Source organism: Dasypus novemcinctus, chromosome 13 (genome assembly GCF_030445035.2).
Source record: "Dasypus novemcinctus isolate mDasNov1 chromosome 13, mDasNov1.1.hap2, whole genome shotgun sequence".
Taxonomy (NCBI): Eukaryota; Metazoa; Chordata; class Mammalia; order Cingulata; family Dasypodidae; genus Dasypus; species Dasypus novemcinctus.
The window spans coordinates 87,325,715-87,344,864 of NC_080685.1; the positions used below are offsets into that span (position 1 = coordinate 87,325,715).

The following is a 19,150-nucleotide window of genomic DNA, read 5'->3' on the forward strand; positions in this document are numbered from 1 at the left end:
GGTGGACGGGGCGCTAAGGGGTAGGGGCTGGCCGGCCGCTGGCACAGAGGGGCACCTTAGGAAAGGGGTCTGGTGTTATCCTTTGCCCCTTCCCTGGTTGCCGCGCCCAGACTCGCAGCCCCTTCCTCGGTAAAGGGTGGTAGCTCGAGGGGGTGAGGTCCGGGTTTAGCAGGAGCGTTTCCAGGTTGAAGAAGGGTGTTTCGCCCACTTCCAGGACACGAAAATGGGGTTTCTATGAAAGGGAAGCACCTGGTAGCTTTTTGTTTCCTTAACCCTCCCTCTGTGCATCCCTGGGTGCTGCGTCTCCATCTTCCCCAAGCGTGCCTAGAGGAGAGCATGGAGGGGATGGGGGTCTTCAACGAAACGAGAGACCCCAGGCCCCTCCAGACACTTGGTTAGGATGCGCCTGGCCCAGTGTGAAAGAGGTGTTCGAAGTTGTGCTGGTTTTTTTAACTAGTATCACCATAGCACTGGGACAGACCAAACCCTGGCGTGGGATTTCCAGCGAGGAAGCTCCATGGGAAAGGACAGTGTTGGCCTGTTTTGGTAAAACCACAGTTTTCTTCCGGAGGACTGACGGTGGCGTAGGGCCCCAGGGCTGCCCCAGTCCACATCCTGGGAGACCTCAGGGCTTGCTCAGCCCACCAGCCTGTCGCCAGGGCTGGCTGCACTCCACCGGCCCCAGGCTGCAGGGCCGTCCCCAGTGGTCCTTTGGCTTGTCATCCAAATATACTTACCCATAGTCTATTGTTTTAGTCAAAAGTGAGTCAACTATTTGTATTGATCATATCTGTCAAACCTAAGCAAGAATTAGATGACCCCAGGTGATCAGGCAATTGTCAAAGTGAAAGAATCACAAAGTCTTGGACCAGCATAATATCCTGCTTCCCTATGCACCATCTTTCTAGCCTCTACTCAGCTTTTAAACATTTTTTATTTTGGTAACATAGACACAACATAAAATTTCCCATTTTAACCACTTTCAAGTATACAATTCAGTGGTTTAATGACATTCTTGAAGTTGTACTATCATTATCACCACCCATTACCAAAACTTTCTATCAGCCCCAACAGCTGCCCATAGCCTCTACTCTTTAGACGTTCCTCTCAAGCTTCTGGTATACCTCTGTCTCACTTCTCATATTGACTTCTTTTTTTTTTTTTCAGGAGGCACTGGGGATTGAACCCAGGACCTTGTACATGCGAAGCAGGCACTTAGCCACTGAGCTACACCTGCTCCGCTCCAGTTTGTTTTACGTGTCCCTGAAAGTGCTAGGAAAGTACATATCAACGATCTGCAGCCTGTTCCTGGACTATGGATTCTTGCTCTCTCTATTGCTATAAAGAAGCACCAGAGGCCTGAGAGGATGGAAAGAAGGAAGAGGCAGGCATCTAAGAGGTCTTTTATTTTCCCACTCGGTTACTTTTCCAGAGCTCGTGCCCTCTAAGTTCTGGGATGGGGTTGGGGCAGCAGCGCCAGGGGTGGGCAAGTCCATGGAGCTTTGCAGTTGCTTCCCTCCTGGCAGGGTCAGGCACTTGAAAGCCCCCCACCCAGCTTCACCGGCATACACAGTGCCTTCACAGGGGTCAGAAAAGGTGGGGGTGCAGGTGACCCCATTCCCGGAGGGAGGGGTCCCTCAATAAGGCCAAGCAGAAGCATTAAGACAATTAACTTCAGTTTAAACTCTGTGTGTTCTTCAGGAAAGACGTCATGAGTAAAGAGGCCCAGCTGTTCTCCAGGATCCAGTTCCTTGGGGGTTTCCACAGAGAAAAGGCATCTGCAAAGTCAAACGCCCAGGGCTGGGTGCCAGGAGACGTGGCGCCTTACCTTCGTCCCCAGAGACAGCCCATCTTAGAGTCAAGAAGGGCAGAGTCTGGATGCCTCCCTGGAATGCTGAATTCTGATTTAGGGTGCTCTGGAAATTGGATTGCTGCTGAGATGGATGAGGGGAGTTAGTTTTCTGGGGTGGGCTGGATGGAGTACCAGTTCATCCTGAGCCCCATATCTGCATGGAGTGGTTATAATTCCAGATTGTTTATGGAAACAACCAAGCTCTCCAAGGATACTCTGAAATGCAGGAGCAGAGGATGATGGGGGGCCGGTGCTGGCTCTTGGTCTTCTTTTCTCTCCTGGGAACCCAGAATATCTTCTGAGGTCACAGAAGCAAGGCAGAGGATGCTGGGGTCTCCCCAGGGAGTAGCTGGGGTGAGTACCTGGCAATTATGGAGGCAAGAACAGCCCTTTGGGCCTCAGAGAGGTCCCCACACTTTCCCTCTTCCAGAGATTTCAGTTGCCTGAAATCACTCTTCCAACTTGTTCACATGTAGAAGCAGGAGTGATCTGCGTCTCTGCTCCCTTTGGGGGGTGTCCAGGCCTCACAGATTTGTTGTGGGGGAGCTGGGAGTCCCTGCTAAGATGCTGAGCACTTGATCGAGGTCAGGGTCAGACTTTGCTGGCTCTTGCATCCGGCCAGTACTTGGGGAGGGGCTGAGTGGACGAAGATCTTGGAATCACTCTCTAGCCAGCCCCAGGACGGGATTTGGCTGGAATGGCTACCAGGAGCCTCTCTGTTGCTTTCTTATTATGGCAGCAAATCACTTGTCCATATCATAGACGAGGAGCCTGAAGCTCTCATAGAGTGTTTTAGAGAAGACCAGGACAGCTGGGCACCTTTCTCAGGTGTTGCAAGTGCCACTCCTATCTTTAAGTTCAGAGAGACATGGAGTTCCCCCCACTGTCCCTCTGGGGGCACTGGAGGAGGAGGTGTGGCCAGTGGTGCAGACCTGGAGTCTGCTCCCCCATCCTCACCAAGGAGGCACCCATTCCCCTCCCCATCTCCAGATCTCATGGCCCCCTTTCTCCAGACCCCCGTTCCCTGGCCTGAAGGGAGGCTGGCACCTGGGCTGGTGGAGGGCGGCTGGGGTCAGGGGCTGGGTGCCTTGGGCAGCTGGGCTGCATAGAGGGCCAACGTGTGGTGCAGGAACTGGTATTGCTCCGTGGTCTGGATCATCCCCCCCCTGCAAGGAGAAACATAGAGACCCTGGGTGCCGATGGCCAGGGAGCTGGCTGGGGGCTCAGGTGCAACACCCCTGTGGTCCTGTTGGGTTCTATGTGGGAAAGGGTCAGCTCCTTGCTGTTTCTTTATCCTCTACTTCTTACTGTTTCTTGTTGCCCCTTGGGTCTCTCCCCATGAGGGGAGCCCCTCTGCCTCTTACACGGGGCTGAGCCCAGGGGCCGGGTGTTGAGGAGGAGATGCCCTCACCTTGGCACTAAGTCCTTCCTGCTCCCCTCGGTTCCTGGGACAGGACTGGGCTGCTCATCCCTTAGGCTGGGCCAGGAATATTGCTGAGCCCCAGGTGTCCTTGTTCCAGTGATCTTAAAATTGTGATTCTGTGCATTTGTATAGCTGTTCCCATTTTCTAAAGCACTCTCACATGGGCTAACTCATTCCTTACAACAGCTTTCTGGGGAAGGGGTCTTTATCTCTCTCTAGATAAAGAAACGGGGGCTGAGGGAAGCATAGTGACAGCTCAGGGAGTACACGTCAGAATCTGAACCCTGATTCCCTTTTCTAAACGCAGTGATCTTCTATTTTCTGTGGCTGCCTAGAATCTATAATCAACCCTACCCTTATCCCCCCAACTTTCTCCTGAGTAGGAAACTTAGAAGAAAAAAAAGAGATGGAAGGTTCGTGTAAATCCATAGAGGAGCATATGTAGTTCTGAGCTAAAATTCCTGATAGAGATTATTCTTTGATCATTGAAAAAAAAAAAAAGCTCTTTAGCAAAAGGGGTCCTTTCTTTTCTTGCCGGAAGCACCTGGTGGTGACGTGTCTGTAAGTGGGAGGTACTAGGAGGTGCCAGTGCCACTTGCTACTGTTGCTGGAGCCTTCGACCTCCGTGGACCTACCTGTCCAGCCGTAGTTGGCACACGATCCCCAGAATGTCCACTTCCCCTCGGGCCTTCAGCTGTTGACAGCCAATTCGGGTGGCGATGAAGCAGCCAGTCCGGCCAATCCCTGCGCTGGATGTAGCCAGGAAGAGGATGGGGTGGTCATAGGCGGTCAGGAAACACCGGGGTGGGGGGTGGGTGTGAGGGGGCAGGCCCCAAGCTATGGAGAATGCAGTGGGACCTGAGGGCCCTCTATTGGGGTGGGGGCGGGGGGGTGGCAGTGAAGAAAGGTAGCCAGAGCTTGTAGATTTCCGGCTCCCTCGGAGGCCCCTAAGGAGGCAGGATATAGCTGGCACTAGAGGAGTCTATGGTTCTTATCAGCCCCACTTGAAGTCTAATCCAGGTCACCCTCCTGCCCCTGTGGGCATTTTGATGTGCTCTCTTTGCTCAGCAGCCTACAGTGGTTTCCAACTGACCATCTCCCATGGGGGGGCTTGGTCACCCCATCAGTCCTTATCTCACCCTGACTTCCTCTCAGCTCGGACTCACTGTCAGCAGCTGCTCCGCTCCGCCCCTACTGTTTCCCATCTCTGTTCTTCTCACAGTCCCTCTCTCCCTGGTCGGTTCTATCTTGGCCTTTCTTTTACAAACCCCCCGCCCCCCAGGCCTCCCCTGCTTTAGGAAGTTTTCCCATGTGAGCCCTTGATAGAAACCACTAGTGACACTATGTCCGGGGACCACCTGCAGGTGGGTCCACGTGCCCCTGTCTGAGTTTCTTGCCTCTGTGCTGTTCTGTTTAGCATATGCACTCCTGACTGGAGTTTCCTTGCTTTAAATCTTGTCCCTGCATTGGCCCAATCTGCTCTGCAACCAAAGTGTTCTTTTAAAATGACCTCTTCCCAAGCTTCTTAGCCTGTCCTTCAAGGCCCCTCGATCTGGCCTGCACTTGCCTTCCAGCCTCATCTCTCATCACCTGACTTACCTAACCCTGCTCCCAGCAATGTACCATTTTTTCTTTTTCATCTCTCAGCCTGTGCACACTGCTGTCGTATCTGCCTAGAGCACTCTCCTTCCTGGAATGACTCCCCTTTCCCCTCTGCACTTGGCTAGTTCACCCTCGGGGCCTTAGCTTAGCTTAGATGTCCTTTCTCCTGGAAAACCTCTAGCCAGAGGTCTGGGTTAGGAGACCTGGTTCTGTGCTCCCTGAACCACCTCTGTCGTAGCTTTCATCACGTTGTGCTGTACTGAATTGTTTAATCTGCTGTCTTTTCCACCAGACTAGAAATCTGTTAGGGCAGAACTGTTTTGTTCATGGCTGTCTTCCTAACATCTAACAATGTGCCTGACAAGAAATAGTTTTCAATCAATATTTGCTGAAGGCATCAATAAGTACTCCAACAGCACCATGCTCATCTTCTCCCTCAGCCGACTGGGAACTCATGATAGTCCAGCCCTTCTCCTTTATGTTGCTTTATCATACTTGGGTGTCCAGCCCAGATGTCTGGGTGCTACACGAGGGGGAAATAAGGACAGAGCACTTGCTGAATGACCTACAGCAGGGCTTCTTAACCATTTTTGTTCCACGGACCCCTTTGCCAGTCAGATAAAATGAATACTACTGTAATTTATTTATTGTTTACATTCATAAGTGAAGGAAATGCTAGATTTCAGTGAGAGGTCAGAGAAAATAAAGATAAGAAGTTGGTTTTTTTTTTCACTTCAAGCTCTCAGAGACCCTGAAATCTTTCCACAGACCCCTTGGGGGTCCGTGGACCTCTGGTTAAGAAGCTCTGGCCTAGAGGTTCCTGTCCAAGTAAGGCCTGGGCCTGCCTGACCCTGTTCTGCTTAGACCCCTTCCCAGGGGAGACCACGTGGGAAGGCTACCTGGGGGGAGGCCACGGACCTGCAGTGGACCACGATGGGCCCAGCGTTGGCACCTGTCTCTGGGCTCTCCTCAACTTCGGCCACCAGGCGCAGCAGGGGCCCAGCGGATTCCGGGGTCTGGTGGTCGGGCCAGGCCGAGAAGAGGATGTGCTTCACTGACCGGCATTCCTCCTGCAGCTGGCAGGGGGCAAGGTGTGAGAGCCTGGTCGGGCGGGGGCACACTTCCCACCTGCTTCTCTGGTGCCAGAGGAAGGCTAGGGTTGGAATTACCTGGCGGGAATTCATTGCCCAGGAGCAGGCAGGGTGGGCTCTTGTCCTGTTCATCATACCCTACTACCCCCTCCTCCGAAATGCTGGGAGGAAGCACTGTTCAGGGAGAGGGGAGACCCAAGTTCAAGTCCTGGCTCTCTCTAACTAGCACATATATTGGGTAAGTCCCTTAACTTCGTTGTCTTTGCCTAAAAGATGGGGACGGTGACATCATATTGTTCTACTTCCCAGGATGCTTTAAGAATGGCGAGATGATAGATAAATACCTTGAAAAGTATAAAACACTGTATAATAGTAGAAGGCATTTTAAAAGCATTTTTGCACAAGTTAATATACATCCTTTTCAACCGTCGGTCATTCCTTCAGCACCCTTCCTGAATCCTCACCTCCTCTCACCTGGACCACTCAGCATAGGTGGATGGTACTTCCTGTTGGCCCCTATTTGGTTTGTTGGCTCTACTCTATTACACTAGAGGCTCTCTGAGGACAGTGCCCAAGATTTTCTTTCTTCTGTGCCTCAAGCATCTATTTCAGATCTTTCAAGAAGGTTTAGACGAGGAAGTCATTTGGCTCCCACTGAAGGCTCCCACCGAGTCCCAGGATGCTGGAGGGGGCCCCAGCTCTAGGGCCTGGCCCCAGAGGGGCGCGGGTACCTGGATGGTGAGTTGCCGCACAGTGTATTCTGGGCGCTCCTTCACGTCCCGAATGCAGATCCGAAAGGGTCCATAGGTTTCCTCTTCTGTGGGCCAGTAGTGGACACATTTCTAGAGGAAGGGAGCTGGGAGTCAGACGGGGGAAGTGTCTCAGCTGGAGCAGGGCAGGTAGACAGAAAGGGGAGCGTCTCCTCTTCCCACTTCCCACCCCCTCCGGAAGGGCGGGACCTGCCTGGGTAAGCCACTGGGGCCTGGCTCTCTTAAGCTCGACACCTGCCGTGGGAGGGCCCACCATCTCCCACAATCTGGTAGACCGTCTCCAGGGGGGTATACCTGAGGTGTGAGCTGGGGCTGGCTGTAGGTGTTCTTAGCTTGGGGGGAGCTCCTCGCCCTGAGCAGCCCAGTGTAGTGTTTGTGGGTGGTGGGGGTGGCGTAGCCCTCTCTGGGTTCCCCAAGGCTGTGACTCTGCCTCCTACCTCCTTGCCCTCTCGGAGCTGAGTGAGCATGACAATGAGGGACACCTCTTCCTGCCACACCATCTCCCAGAAGTCCGCCACGGTGTTGGGCATGGGGCCCTGGGTTGCAATGTAGACCTTCTCCTGCCCGTCGTAGCCCTGGGGAGGCGGAGAGTGAGCGCGGGGCTCTGGGGAAACCCCAGGCTCCGCAGGTCCTGGGAACAGGCTGAAGACAGTGCACTCCCTCACATGCAAACACCCACACCCCACAGCCAAGCGGTGGAAGGGACAGGGCTCTGGAGTGAGGAATAACTGGGTTCAAATCCCTGTTCTGCTGCTTACCCCCTGTGCAACTATAAACAAGTTAGCAGGCTCTGCAAACCTCAGTTTTCTCATCTGTACATTGGACATAATAGTATCGGCCTCACGGGAGCATAGAGCATATTGAACTCAAAGAGTCAGGGCAGGTGCTCCCTCTTTGTTCCCATCCTCCAAACTGCTGCTTTCTGCTCACACAAAATACCAGTGCGGAAACAGTGTTTCAATGATATTTGTTGAAGGAAAGTTTCCCTTTTACATACTACTTTTATGTATTTAGTAGCCACGCGTAGCCCTTCCCTCTCCCCAGTCAAGGCCCTCAGCTTCCTGCTCCTTGCGCTGATGGTGAAATCCAAACCGCTGCGCACTTGGGTTCCGCTGGGAGGCCAGGTGCTCCGCCTCTGCGCCTGGCTACAGCTTCTCGCACCTGAGCGCTCCCGACCGCTGTCCTCCCCACCGTGAGCCACCAGGGGGCGCTGCCTGGGCACCTACTTAAGCCGACAGAGGTGGGAAGTGGGTTCCTATGACTCAACACCCATCAAACCATCTCCACAAAGGAGGGGCTACTTGAGGGGCAGTTAAGGCTAGAGAGAGAGAGAGGAAAGAGAGACAGCTGCGTGCCCCCGTTCGTGCCGGCACCTTCCACGCAGACCTCAGCAGCCGTTAGCCCTCAAGAAGCTAGAGATTGGTTTTAACAGCATCGACTTCCTGCCAGCTTTAGAGGTTTGGCTGCGGCAGGGATGGGGCCATGGGGCGGGCAAGGAGCCTTAGGGGGCACTTCTTTTCGTCTGTGTCCCCAGCCTGGCAGGGCCACGGCAGCAGTGAGGCAGAGCAGGTGGGGGAGCCTGGCACGCAGGCGGCCGCGCCGCGGCCGGAGACGTCCTCTGAGGGCACCCAGTCCCCGGGCTCCCCGCTGCCACGGGCAGACCACTCACTCGGACGTAGTTGGCGTTGATGTAGTCCCCGTCCTCCTGGCTCTGGGCCCGGCTCAGACAGACACGACTCTGCGGATCTAAGGAAGTCGACATCAGCAGGGGTCAGAGGTCAAAAGTTGACCCATGACTGCAGACAACAATGGAACACGAAAGAGGACAGGTCCAGGGCTGTCACAGCGCCTTGAGGCTAAGAGGGGCCGGTACTGTGGAATTATTTTAGCTTTAGACAATAAGGGGCCACCACGCAATGTTTTTGAGCAGTGGGTGATCTGATCAAAGCAATAGTTTGGTAAGGTTGATTGGGCCGTGCTGCGTAGAATGGACTAGAGAGGAAAGGGAGTGGAGCAGGAGACATCAGATGGGAGTCACTGTTGTGTCCTAGCCTTTAGGTCATGAGGGTGTGAAATAGGACTGTAGCACTAAGAAGAGAAAAAGGTATTGTGGAGGAAGACTTTTTTTTTCTGATGGTGAAAATAGGATTCAGATGAGTGGAGTGACTTGTCCGAGGTCACACAGTGGTGAAATGGGATTAGACCCATTTGACGCCATCCTTCACCCCTGGGTGTGCTGGCCCCTCCCTACAGACTGGAGGGGTTTTTCCAGCCAACCCCAAGCAGGAATGAAGACGCTAGCTTGTGAGAAAAGGAGAGGAGACTCGTTCTCCCTGAGCCAGCCTGGCTCTGGGCAGGAGGGTGCCCCTGGGAACAGGGAAATCTCAGCGGAGGGAACTCTTCTCCTCTCTGGTGGTTTGAATTAGACCAAGTGCAAGGGCGGCTTCCCACCCTGCTTCGTTGAGTGCTCACGGCCCCTTGACCTGCCGGTGCAGGCAGAGGGCACGCGGGAGGCTGGGGCCAGATGGATTAGCAGGGCGGGAGCTGGGTGCCCAGGCCGACCTCAGGCCTTGAGACTGGCTGAAGGTAGGTTGGCTAAAAAGGGCTTTCTGGGGGCAAAAGGGGTGGGGTGCAGAGTAGGGGAGAGTCTCCGGGGGCCCCTGGCCATCAGAGCGCCTCATGCCTACCTCCAAAAAATAGGAGGTGCCTGCAGGGTCAACCCCTTTCTGCCTGGAGACCCCCGTCCCCAACTTTGTCACTGCTCTCTTGCTGGTCACTGCCCTGCCACTGTGCTGAGCTTCCCAAAGGCCCCTCTCTGGGAGCTGTCCTGAAGGGGCCCCTTCTGCCACAAGCCTTTGCCGGGCTTTTCCCACATGGAGGGGGAAGGAGGAAGAAGGCCCGGTGCAGCTAACTGTGTGATCTTGGGCAAGTTGTGCAACTTCTCTGTGCCTTGGTTTCCTCATTTGTAAAATGGAGATAATATGACCATGGTATCCAGTCCATGGGGTTACTGTGAAGAAACAAGTTCATGTAAAGGACTCATCGCTGTACCTGGCCCATGGCAAGCACCTGCAAATCCTCGTTCTTGTACTATTATTGCTGCTGTCACTGTACCCCATCTTGGGGCACGGTGTTTTCCTGGTGGAAGGAGAAGCCCCAAGGAAGGAAGTCCTTCCACTGGCTGAGGCTATACCTCGTGCCTTGTGAATTCTCCAACCCCAGGGACAGCCCACCTCCTCCGTCCCTGGCACAGGCCTTACTTGGCAAGATGGTCTTGTACCGGTCCTTGGAGGTATGGCCGGGGATGTCCAGGTCTTCAGGGTTGACAAAATTCGAGGGGATCTTCTGGCAGGGGAGGAAACGAGTGAGTCGCCAATAGCCCTTCCTAGCCTTCCTTTTCCCCCTTCGATTCTTTTCTAGGCACGCTGGGTCTCTGCCCGTTCCTTCCTGGCGTTGGTGTGCAGGTCTGGAGCGGGTGGCGGGCAGGAGAGGAGCGAGGGGGCAGCCTCCTCCCCTGAGCCCGGGGTGCCCAGGAGAGACTCAGAGGGGACCCCAGGTTCTTACCAAGAATTCCTCCTCCAGGTGCTTGGGGCTGGGTGGCTGGTGCTGCAGGGCCCAGCGGGTGAGGGGGTGTCCAGCGGTGCGCAGGAAGTGTAGGGTGACCTCGCGGGGTGTGTTCACCGAGCAGATGGGCTCCACGGCCCCCAGGGACTGCACATCCAGTATCAGCGCAACGTTGGAGCCCCGCCTGCGGGCACGGCCAGCCGGGGCCGTGAGCACCGTCGTATTTGCTCTGCTTACTGACACGTTTCCTGTCCGGTCTGAGGTCTTCTCCTGGACCCGGAGCCGTGCACCCTCCTCCCTCTGCTAGCTGCTCCCAGAGCAGCGCACCGGTGAACCCGACCGCTCTCCGCAGCTGCCCACCCCCTCCTAAGGCTCAGACCCCCACACCCAGCACCAGGAGGGCCCCCGGCCTTGCCAGAGCAGCTGTCTCCACCCTACCTGGGGTTTGGGGAGCCGGCAGAGGGATGACATGAAACTTTGTGTGCCCCAGACATGCAAATGGCATGCAAATGGGCACACGTGGTTTCCTTTCTGGATTGGAGTCAACAACTAAGGGCCCTCTGGACTCCGGCTGGCAGAGCTGGAGGGGCAGGGGGAGCAGGGAGCGCGGGGCTCTGCCCGGGGAGGGCCTTCTCTCCCAGGACAGGACTCACCTCTCCTGTAGCCGCACGTGTTTCTTGGCTGGTGCTTTGGCGGGCGGAGGCTGGGTCATGGCTGCCCGCAAAGGTGGGGTCAGTGGCCGTGGTCTGGAGCGTCCTCCCGCAGGCCTGGACCATGCTGGGGTGGGGTGCCGGGCCCAGGGGAGGCTCACTCGGCCATGGGGTTCACCTGAAAGACATGGCCCCTCGGCTGCTGACCTCTGCCTGACTGGCGGGAAAGATGCTCCCGAGCCCGGGCTGGCTTCTGCCCGGCGGCACCTGTTCTGCTCCCCAAGAAGTGGCTCGTTTTCACCATGGGAGGGGCAGGATCTCCGCAGTGGGGCCCAGGGCGGCGGGCAGTCTGGGGTTAGTGTAAGGGCAAGATAAAGGGTCGAGATGGTGGGTGATGATAGGACGGGATCCAGGGGAGGAGAGGGGACGGGGGCGGCCAGGGCCCACGGCAAAGGGGCTCTGCGCCGGGGCCCACTAAGAGAAAGCCAGGGAGGAAAGGTGAAACGTGTTCTGTGCAGAAGGAGGGCAGAAGCTCACGGAGGCTCCTCCAAGTCTGGCGAGTGCGCCTTGACCTACCCAATGGGGCCCCTTGTGGAGCCAAAGCCGCTGGGGCCCCGGGCACACCTGGCTGCTCAGCCAGCAGGGCCTTCTCCTGGCCACCCCCAGTCCCACTCCCAAGCTCCTTTCTGGCTTTGGGGGGCTCTGTCCAGGGAGGTAGGCTGGGGGCGTTTTCTTCCTCCTCCTGCCCATCCCCCCGTCTCCCGCCTCTGTAACCGTCACAGGAAATGGCCTCACCAAGCCCTTGAGCGACAGCGCATGGTGAGGCGACAGCTGGGGGCACGAGAGGGGATATGGAACTGGTTGAGCCAAACCCCGTTGGGGGACACCCCCCATCATCCAGAACTGGGGTCACGGCTAGAGAGGTGGGGGTCAGAGAAGGTGTGAGCGGGGCTAGGCCCGCAGGGGCCGAGGCGAGGGGGGCAGATGCAGGTGCTGGAGGGAGGCTCTCCTGCAGCAGGAGGGGAGTCTTGGGCCTCTGCTTCCTTGCAGAGCCCTGCAGCTACCCTGCCCTCCTGCCCTTCCGGCCTCGGTCCCGTCAGACGTGGCAGCACCCATTCCCCAGCCAGACACTGTAGCACCCAACTTGCTCTCTCGTGGACTCTCCTCGGACGTGCCCTCCCGTTCTCCCCACGGTTCGTGCCACCTAGGGCTGTGGGACTCCACTCCCCCCATTCGGGTACTTACTGAAGTGGCTGTGTCCCCCAGGCTGCCTATTGCCAGCTGTCTGTCTGTCGGTCTGTCTTGGAGGGCTGAGAAGGCCTCAGGAAGCTAGCTTCCTCCCTCCGCCCCTCCTCACTGCCACCCACGCACACCCCAGCTGCACGCTGCCCTCCTGCACCTGCTGCCGCTGCCACCAGGGGTCGGGTGCCTCCTCTGTGGCCCCCCGCGTGCAGGCTGGCGGCTCCCCAGCACCTCTGCACGGGCCCAAGTCCTGCTCCCTGGGAATGGGCAAGAGGCTGGACCTTCCCCAACACCCCTGTCCCCAGCTCCCAAAGCCTGTCTACCTCTGCAGTGTCTCCTCTGGTCTTTGTCATGTTCCGCCTCGCCTGCTTGCTGTGCAAACGTCAGTTCACCCCCAGTTAGGTGCCATCCCACAGGGGGCCCCAGGGGGCTCCTGCTCGGTTCAGACCTTGCTGGACCCCCGTTTCCCCTTCACTGCTCTGTCCCAGAGCCCTGTCCCTGGAAGCCCTCGCTCTTTAAGCCTTGGGAATTCATGGTCAAGCACAGGCCGCACCTGCCCAGAGCAGATGTGGGCACAGGCTTGGGGAGGGGTGGGGGAGAGAAGGGGCAGGAATCTTCGCTCCACATCAGCAGGGGCAGGCCAGGCCGGGGCTGCAAGGCCATCTCGGAGCCCTGCGCCGTGACCCACTCTTGGCTGCCTGCCTCTAGGCTGGGGATGGGCCAGCCAACCCGGATGCAGGTAGCAGAGACAAGCAGCAGGGGCTTCCCCCGGGCCCCAGCCCCCTTTACGCCTCCTCCCAGGACGCCCCTGCCTCCATCTACTCGGAAGACTTACAGAGAGTGGACAGTCTCCGGCCCGGCCCTCACGCCAGGCGGCTCCCATGTCCTCTTTGTGGCTGGGGTGCCCGGGTGCCTTGGACCTGGGGAGTGTCCCCCAAGCCCGAGACTCCACTGCCCCCAGCCCCTGCCCCGTCTCGGCAGGCCCCTTGCTGCCCAGCAGCCCGGCCAGGCCATGCTCGCTGCAGGTCTCCTTTCACCTCGGAACATTGCAAGCACCCTTCCCTTCCCGGCCCCCGACACGCTCAATCCCGTCCCCTTTCTCTGCCTCCCACTGCTCTGATTCAGCCGTCAAACGGTGACAGCAAAAAAGAAATGATGTACAATAGGCACAGAGGGTGGGCACGCAGGAGGGGGCGGTGGGGAGGGGCTGGTCTTCCAGTGGCCTCCAGGGGAGGAGGAGGGATGACGTGAAGGACCAAGATGACCCTTTGGGCTTTGGAGGCTGCCCACACCCACCCTGGCCCTGGGCAGGGCGACCTGGGATGGCTCTTCTCTGAGCCCCTCTGTGGCCAGTGGGTCCTGGCCTCTTGGCCCGGGCAGCCCCTGCTCCTCTAGAGAGCGGGTGGGTTTCTCTGAGGAGGAGGCAGGGAAGAGCTGGGATAGCAGTTGGGTCTGGGGCCCAGATTGGGGGTGGGTGGGGAAGCAGGGGCCTGGGGAGTCCTGAGTGTACCCGTGGACAGTGACCTGAGCCTGGCTTCTGCTTCAGCCCTCCCTGCTCCAAGCTGGCCAGTATTTCCAGAGATGGTGGGGTGGGGGCAGGAGGAGATTGGAAAGAGGGCCACCCCTTCCGGACCAAGCTGGCCATTGTTATCAAGAACAGGAAGCTGGGATACCACAGGGCTGGGGAGGGGGCAGTGGGCAGAAGCCCTCCCCCCACTGGTCTGCCAGGCACCCCCAGGTTTCCCTGGTTTAAACGCCATTGGCCATGAGCTCATCCCCCACCCCTTCCAAGGCTGGGCCCGGCGGGGGCTGAGGAGTTGGAGGGTGGGTTCTGGGTGAAGAGGGAGGAAGCTGACCATTCCTGCCCCTTCTCTCCCCCCACCCCTCCCCAAGCCTGTGCCCACCTCTGCTCTGGGCAGGTGCGGCCTGTGCTTGACCATGAATTCCCAAGGCTTGAAGGGGGAGGGCTTCCAGGGACAGGGCTCTGGCGCAGAGCAGTGAAGGGGAAACGGGGGTCCAGCAAGGTCTGGACCGAGCAGGAGCCCTCCGGGGGCCCCCTGTGGGATGACACCTCCCTGGGGGTGAACTGACCGTTTGCACAGCAAGCAGGCGAGGCGGGACATGACAAAGACCAGAGGAGACACGCTGCCCTGCCCGGGAGGCCTTGGGAGCCGGGGACAGGGGCGTCGGGGCAGGCCCAGTGGTGAGGAAGGCAGCTGGGGGTGGATTTGGGGTAGTGGTCGTGCAGGTTGCTGACGCTCCTAGTTCCCTTAGGTGTTTGGGGGAAAGGCCGCTGCTTTGCCACCCCTTGCTGCCTGCCCACTGCCGCTCACCCTCCTGTTTAGACATGCCTGCACAGCCAGGGAGGTGTGAGGCCAGAGCTGGGGCAGGAGCGAGGGCCACTTCTGGTGGGACAAGACCTGTGTCATCCCCCGGCCACGGCCCCTCCCCAGCCGGGTCTGGGGCCCTGGGCTCCTTTCTCTGGCCTCTCCAGAGAGGGCTCTGCCTGGCTGCTGGGACGCTAGCAGGACTGGAGGCCCCTGGGAGCAGCCGCCTTCCGCTCTAGAACCACCCCCCAGTGGGCCTGCGGGGGGGGGGGGCGGCTGCGGGGGGGGGGGGGGGGGCGGCTGCTCTCCAGCTCCAGCTCCCAAATCGCTGATTTGCCTTCCTGAGTTGGACTCAGTTTCCAGCGACCTTCAATGTGTGGTGAGGGTTGAAAGTTGGAGACTTTCCCATGAGTCTGAACTGCAGCTTATTAGCTGTGACCTTGGACGAGCTCAGGGCAGCCGCCTTATCAGGTTCCTCCTCCTTCCTGGGGAGGTGACAGGCGCCCCCCCTCCGGTGGTCACATGTCCTCAGGGCTGAGGACAGGAGGGCTGTGCACAGGGCTTTGCCCACAGGAAGCCCCGAGGGGCCGTGGCTGCAGAAGCAGGCCTAGCAGAGGAGCGGTCTGGGAGCAGTCTGGGAAGAAGGAACACCTGCCGGGTCTCCGGTCTCGCCTGCCACCACTCTTCCCCGCCCTCCTCGCTGCCTCCCTTTCTCCCTCTCTCCAGCTCGCCTTCAGCAAAACGGGGCCTGGGGCAGTCCCACCTGGGGGTGGGCAGGTTCTGGAGGGGAAGGAAGTCACTTCTAGGGGCCTCTAGTCCTAGCCCCGTCCGAAGACACCAGAGAGAGGTGGCCCTGCAGGGGGATGGCGGAGCCCTCGCCCCCCTTGGCTCTGGCACATGCCTCCGGAGTCTCCTGCCTCCCGCTCCAGTCATTCCCTAATTTCAGGGCGGCAAGCCGCAACTCCCTGCCTGCAGTGTCAGAACCCCCTCAGTGGGCAGGTGTATCCGGAGTTCCCAGGAGTCCTTGCTCCCTGGCAGCCCCTGGAGGCAACGGCTGCCTATAATATTCCAAGGGGAGGGAATCTTGGGACAAGGCTGCTGGGATCAAGACCCCCGGGTCTGCCTGGCTCCACGTGTCCTGCGCCCCCCGCCTCACTTCCTCTTGGGGAAGCCTAGGATCCCGGGTAGATGCTCCGGCTCCTTCCACCCACCCCGGATCCCGGGCCAGCCCTGGCTGGTTCCTTTGGCTCTGGCTTGGCAGGCCCAGCTTGTCCCTGGTCTGTGCGGAGGAGACAGAAACAGAGAGCTGGGATCTGGGAGCCTCATCCGGGGAGAGGCCGGGAGGGTCCTGAGGAGCCGCTGGTGAGTGGGACGGAGAACTGCTGTGAGCGGGTGGAGGTGGGGCTGGACTGGCCAGGGTAAAGGCTTCTGGAGGAGGGAGACCCAGGGGGTGTTTAACCAAGGCCATTGCCCTGGGCCGGGTCGTCCTGGATCCCACCCCACACCCTGACTCAGTTTCCCTGCCACCCTTGGGTGCCCGTGGGTGAGGGGACTTTCCCATTCCACTCACCCCCTAGCTGAGAGGATCAGCAATCCAGGGCAGCTCAGCCTCCTGGAGCTCCAGGAAAGAGCCTAGTTCCTTGCCTGTTTGTGTGACTCAGGGCCCTGGTGGGGGGACATTAGGGCAGAAGCATCCCCCTCCCTCTCCTTCTCCAGCCTAGAGAACGAAATGGACACCTGTTCCACAACATGCCCCTTCCTTCTCCCCAGGGACCCTCCAGGCTCCCTCCATCCTCTTTTGTCCCCAGATACCCCCACATGCACATCCATCCAGGTGGATCTGTACACCCCAGGGCCCACCCATGCATGCACTTGGCCTCAATGCACACACACAAACACGCAGCACCCCAACAGCCTGCTGCCTCCAGCCCCTTGCTGCCTCCCCACAGCCTGGCTGGTGGGGCCCAGGCCTTCCTGGCCCCTGGCAACCTTCCTGGAATGTGGGAGGGAGAAGGGGCGACTTCCCTGCCCTGAGGCCCCCTGCTGTCTCCAGCCTGGCGATTGCCTTCCCCCAGTGTGGGAGATGCCCAGGGCCTGGGTGCAGCCTGTGGGAGAGGAGGGCGGGGCGGGAAGAGGCAGCAGGGACAGCTGCCGGGAAGGACTGGGCGTTGGAGCCAGAACACCGGCACCCTGAGCACCTCTCCCTTTGGGCTGGCTCTCTCCGGGAGAAATCAGTAAGGTGCTTTGAGAGCTTGGGAGGACCCCGGGGTTCTCTAGGGAGAGGATGTGGGTTTGTCTGTGGGGGTGGATCCGGGAGGGGGGTGGATACAGCCTTGTGGTACTTTTTGTGCTGAATGGAGAGGTTTGGGCTGGGAGGTGGCTTAGCTGGCAGAACCCTTCTTCACCTTCTCCAGAGCCCCCTCTCCCGTCCCCAGGGCTTCCCCAGACTGGGTGGTGGCTGGCGCGTGCGCCTCTCCAGGTTCTGTCCCTAGGATTGCCTATGGCATCTGTGTGTCCCCAATAGGACCCTCTTTGTGGGGACTCTTGGGAAGGGTCTGAGACCCCCTGTAACCGCACCCACGTCCGGCTGCGCCTCCTCTACCTAGATTCTAATGAGGACGTCTCCACTGCACTTCTTCCCTTTGCCGCTGCCCATCAAGACTCTCTAGAAGGAGCCAAGTGAGGTGCCCCCAGGTGAGGAGGGACAGTGGGTGGGGCAAGGGTAGGATGCTTCCCCTGCCCCTTGGCCAGACTGGGCCCCCTCGCTCTCACCTCAGTTTCCCTAGCTGCTACCCTCCACCTCTTTCGAAGAGCGCATGCGTGTGTGCACATTCTCACACACACATGCACACGCTCACACACATAGGCACACACGCAGAGCTGGAAAATCTGATGAGTCTGCAGTGCCGAGTTTCCCGGCCCCCATCCAGGGGCCGGTGGGCGGCTCTGAGGTTTGGGGCCGGGTGGAGTGGGGGAGGGCAGGCCGCCCCATCTCGGCTGAACAGGGAGGGAGGCGGGGCTGGCCTCGTCGGCCTGTGCTCCCAGTGGGGGCTGCTCCGAGACAGGCTGGCTCCCACGGCAGCCGGGGTGGCCTTCAGAGTGTCTGTACCTGCCTGTTTTCCGCAAACTGCCCCCTCCCTGCTCCAGTTTGCCTCTGAGCCCTGGGCCTCCGTCCCCGGCCCCAGGGCTGTTTCTTCTCCCACTCTCTCTCCCTCACGCCCTCGGCTGCGTCGGGCTGGGGGTACCTGGGTGGGCAGCTCGAGGTGGGCAGCTCGAGGTGGGCAGCTGGCTCAGTGTCTTCCAGTGCCGACCTTTGGGCGGTGGGCTTGCCTGGACCTCTGCAGTGCTGGCAGCCAGCTGGGAGCTGGGAGGGGGCAGCGGGAACTGGGGGGGGGGGGCACCCACCGATCTAGGCAGAGGAGGGGGGGCAAGCGGACATCCCAGAGGTTTCCCAGTTGGGGGTAGGTGGACATCCAGCTACGCGCTCTGCTCCTCACCAGCAGGGGTCCATAGGCTGTGCTCCCCTCTCTGGGGATCAGCTCTTCAGGGCCACGAGGGGTGGCACCTGATGAGTCCCAAGGGCCAGCTGGGCGATTCTAGATGTACAGTCGCCGTGTCCCAAGGCCTCCAGGGCACCCTCCCGAGCCCACACGCACACACATGCCCAGCTGGCCGTCCACTCGGCACACAGGAACATGCAGCCACACGCATATTGGCAGTTTCCATGCGCACACGCGTTCTACACCGCACACACACACGGGGACTCAAGCCCCCTGTCTCCACGCGCTGCTTGAACCGATGGGCTAGCTGCCTCTGCTCCGCCCGCCTGCCTGCAGGGCCATCTGTCCTGTCCCTCCCCCAGAGCACAGGACGTTTTCCTCCCTGGAGAGCCAGCTGCGGGGAGGGGGGCAAGGCAGGCGGGGAGAAGACCTTGTCTGTGGTCCCAGAGTTACAGTCCCCTCCTCCCCAGCCCCGGCAGGGCCTGCCGCTCTCCCCTCCCGCAGCTTTGCCAAGGCTGGGCCGGGGTGTCAGGGTCCAGGGTGGAGGGCAGCCCCTGTTCTTCTGTGCCGCCGGCTGCCAGTCCGGAGCTCTGGCCTGCCCACCCTCGCCAGCCGGCCGCGGGGCGAGGGGCCTGCTCCTCCCCGCTGCCCCCCAGCCTTCCTTTGCAGACACCAGATGAGGTCCCCGCTCCTGTTCACAGCCCTTCTCTGGCTCTGGGGGTTGTGGGCCGAGGTAAGGTGGGCATGGTGGGCAGGCTGGGTGGGCAGGGACCCTGCTCTGGGCCCCCCCACCCCCACGGTGGGCCCACAGCTGGTCTGCATTAGGCGAGAAAGGAAGCCTTGCCTCCCCCCTCTTCCCCCCCGGCCCCCAACCCTGAGAAGACAGCTCAGCGCGCCCGGGGCTGCCTCCCAGGCACCCCTCTGGTTGGGTCTGGGGGACCCCTCTTCCTCATCCTGCCCTGACCCCTCTGGCTTTCACTAGGCCTGGACCCCAGAGGCCTCTGTTCATTTCCTCCCCTCCTGCAGGAAGGTGAATGCTGCCCCCTGGAAGGGTGCCCTGGCGGGGAGAGTGGAGGTGGGCATCTCGTATGCACGGGAGGCCGGAGGGCAGCAGAGCGGGCCCTTCTTT

At 59.4% G+C, this 19,150-nt stretch overlaps 1 protein-coding gene and 1 long non-coding RNA gene across 6 annotated transcripts; one reads left to right on the top strand and one right to left on the bottom strand.

Moving 5' to 3' along the window:
• Window positions 1-1,391: 1,391 nt before the first annotated feature.
• On the bottom strand, window positions 1,392-12,317 carry PTPN7 (protein tyrosine phosphatase non-receptor type 7). Of its 5 annotated transcripts, XM_058274960.2 has the most exons (11): window positions 12,198-12,317; window positions 10,956-11,130; window positions 10,303-10,486; window positions 9,999-10,083; window positions 8,408-8,484; window positions 7,176-7,313; window positions 6,700-6,810; window positions 5,796-5,953; window positions 3,911-4,024; window positions 2,900-3,018; window positions 1,646-1,778 (listed from the first exon to the last, which is right to left on the bottom strand). In XM_058274960.2, exons 2-10 carry the CDS (start codon window positions 11,012-11,014, stop codon window positions 2,925-2,927), a joined length of 1,020 nt encoding a protein of 339 aa, XP_058130943.1. In that variant the 5' UTR covers window positions 11,015-11,130; window positions 12,198-12,317; the 3' UTR covers window positions 1,646-1,778; window positions 2,900-2,924. The 5 variants fall into 5 exon arrangements, with proteins under 5 accessions (XP_058130941.1, XP_058130944.1, XP_058130940.1 ...); XM_058274958.1 differs by lacking the exon at window positions 2,900-3,018 and having other exon boundaries at window positions 1,392-1,778; window positions 9,999-10,080; XM_058274961.1 differs by having other exon boundaries at window positions 1,392-3,018; window positions 9,999-10,080.
• A 4,809-nt stretch (window positions 12,318-17,126) lies between these two features.
• Window positions 17,127-19,120, top strand: LOC131273071 (uncharacterized). The gene is made up of 3 exons (XR_009180192.2): window positions 17,127-17,215; window positions 18,691-18,754; window positions 19,048-19,120. It is a non-coding gene; the product is annotated as an uncharacterized lncRNA (long non-coding RNA).
• Window positions 19,121-19,150: the final 30 nt, after the last annotated feature.

What these genes read in the sequence shown, in the direction of transcription:
- PTPN7 (XM_058274957.1), bottom strand. Translation starts at nt 11,014, where the DNA reads ATGACCCAGCCTCCGCCCGCCAAAGCACCAGCCAAGAAACACGTGCGG. An exon ending in TGCGGCAACTCACCATCCAG is followed by an intron (nt 5,954 to 6,699) that starts GTACCCGCGCCC and finishes GCCCCCTGCCAG; the next exon opens with CTGCAGGAGGAATGCCGGTC. An exon ending in TGCCAACTACGGCTGGACAG is followed by an intron (nt 1,779 to 3,910) that starts GTAGGTCCACGG and finishes TTGACTTTGCAG; the next exon opens with ATGCCTTTTCTCTGTGGAAA.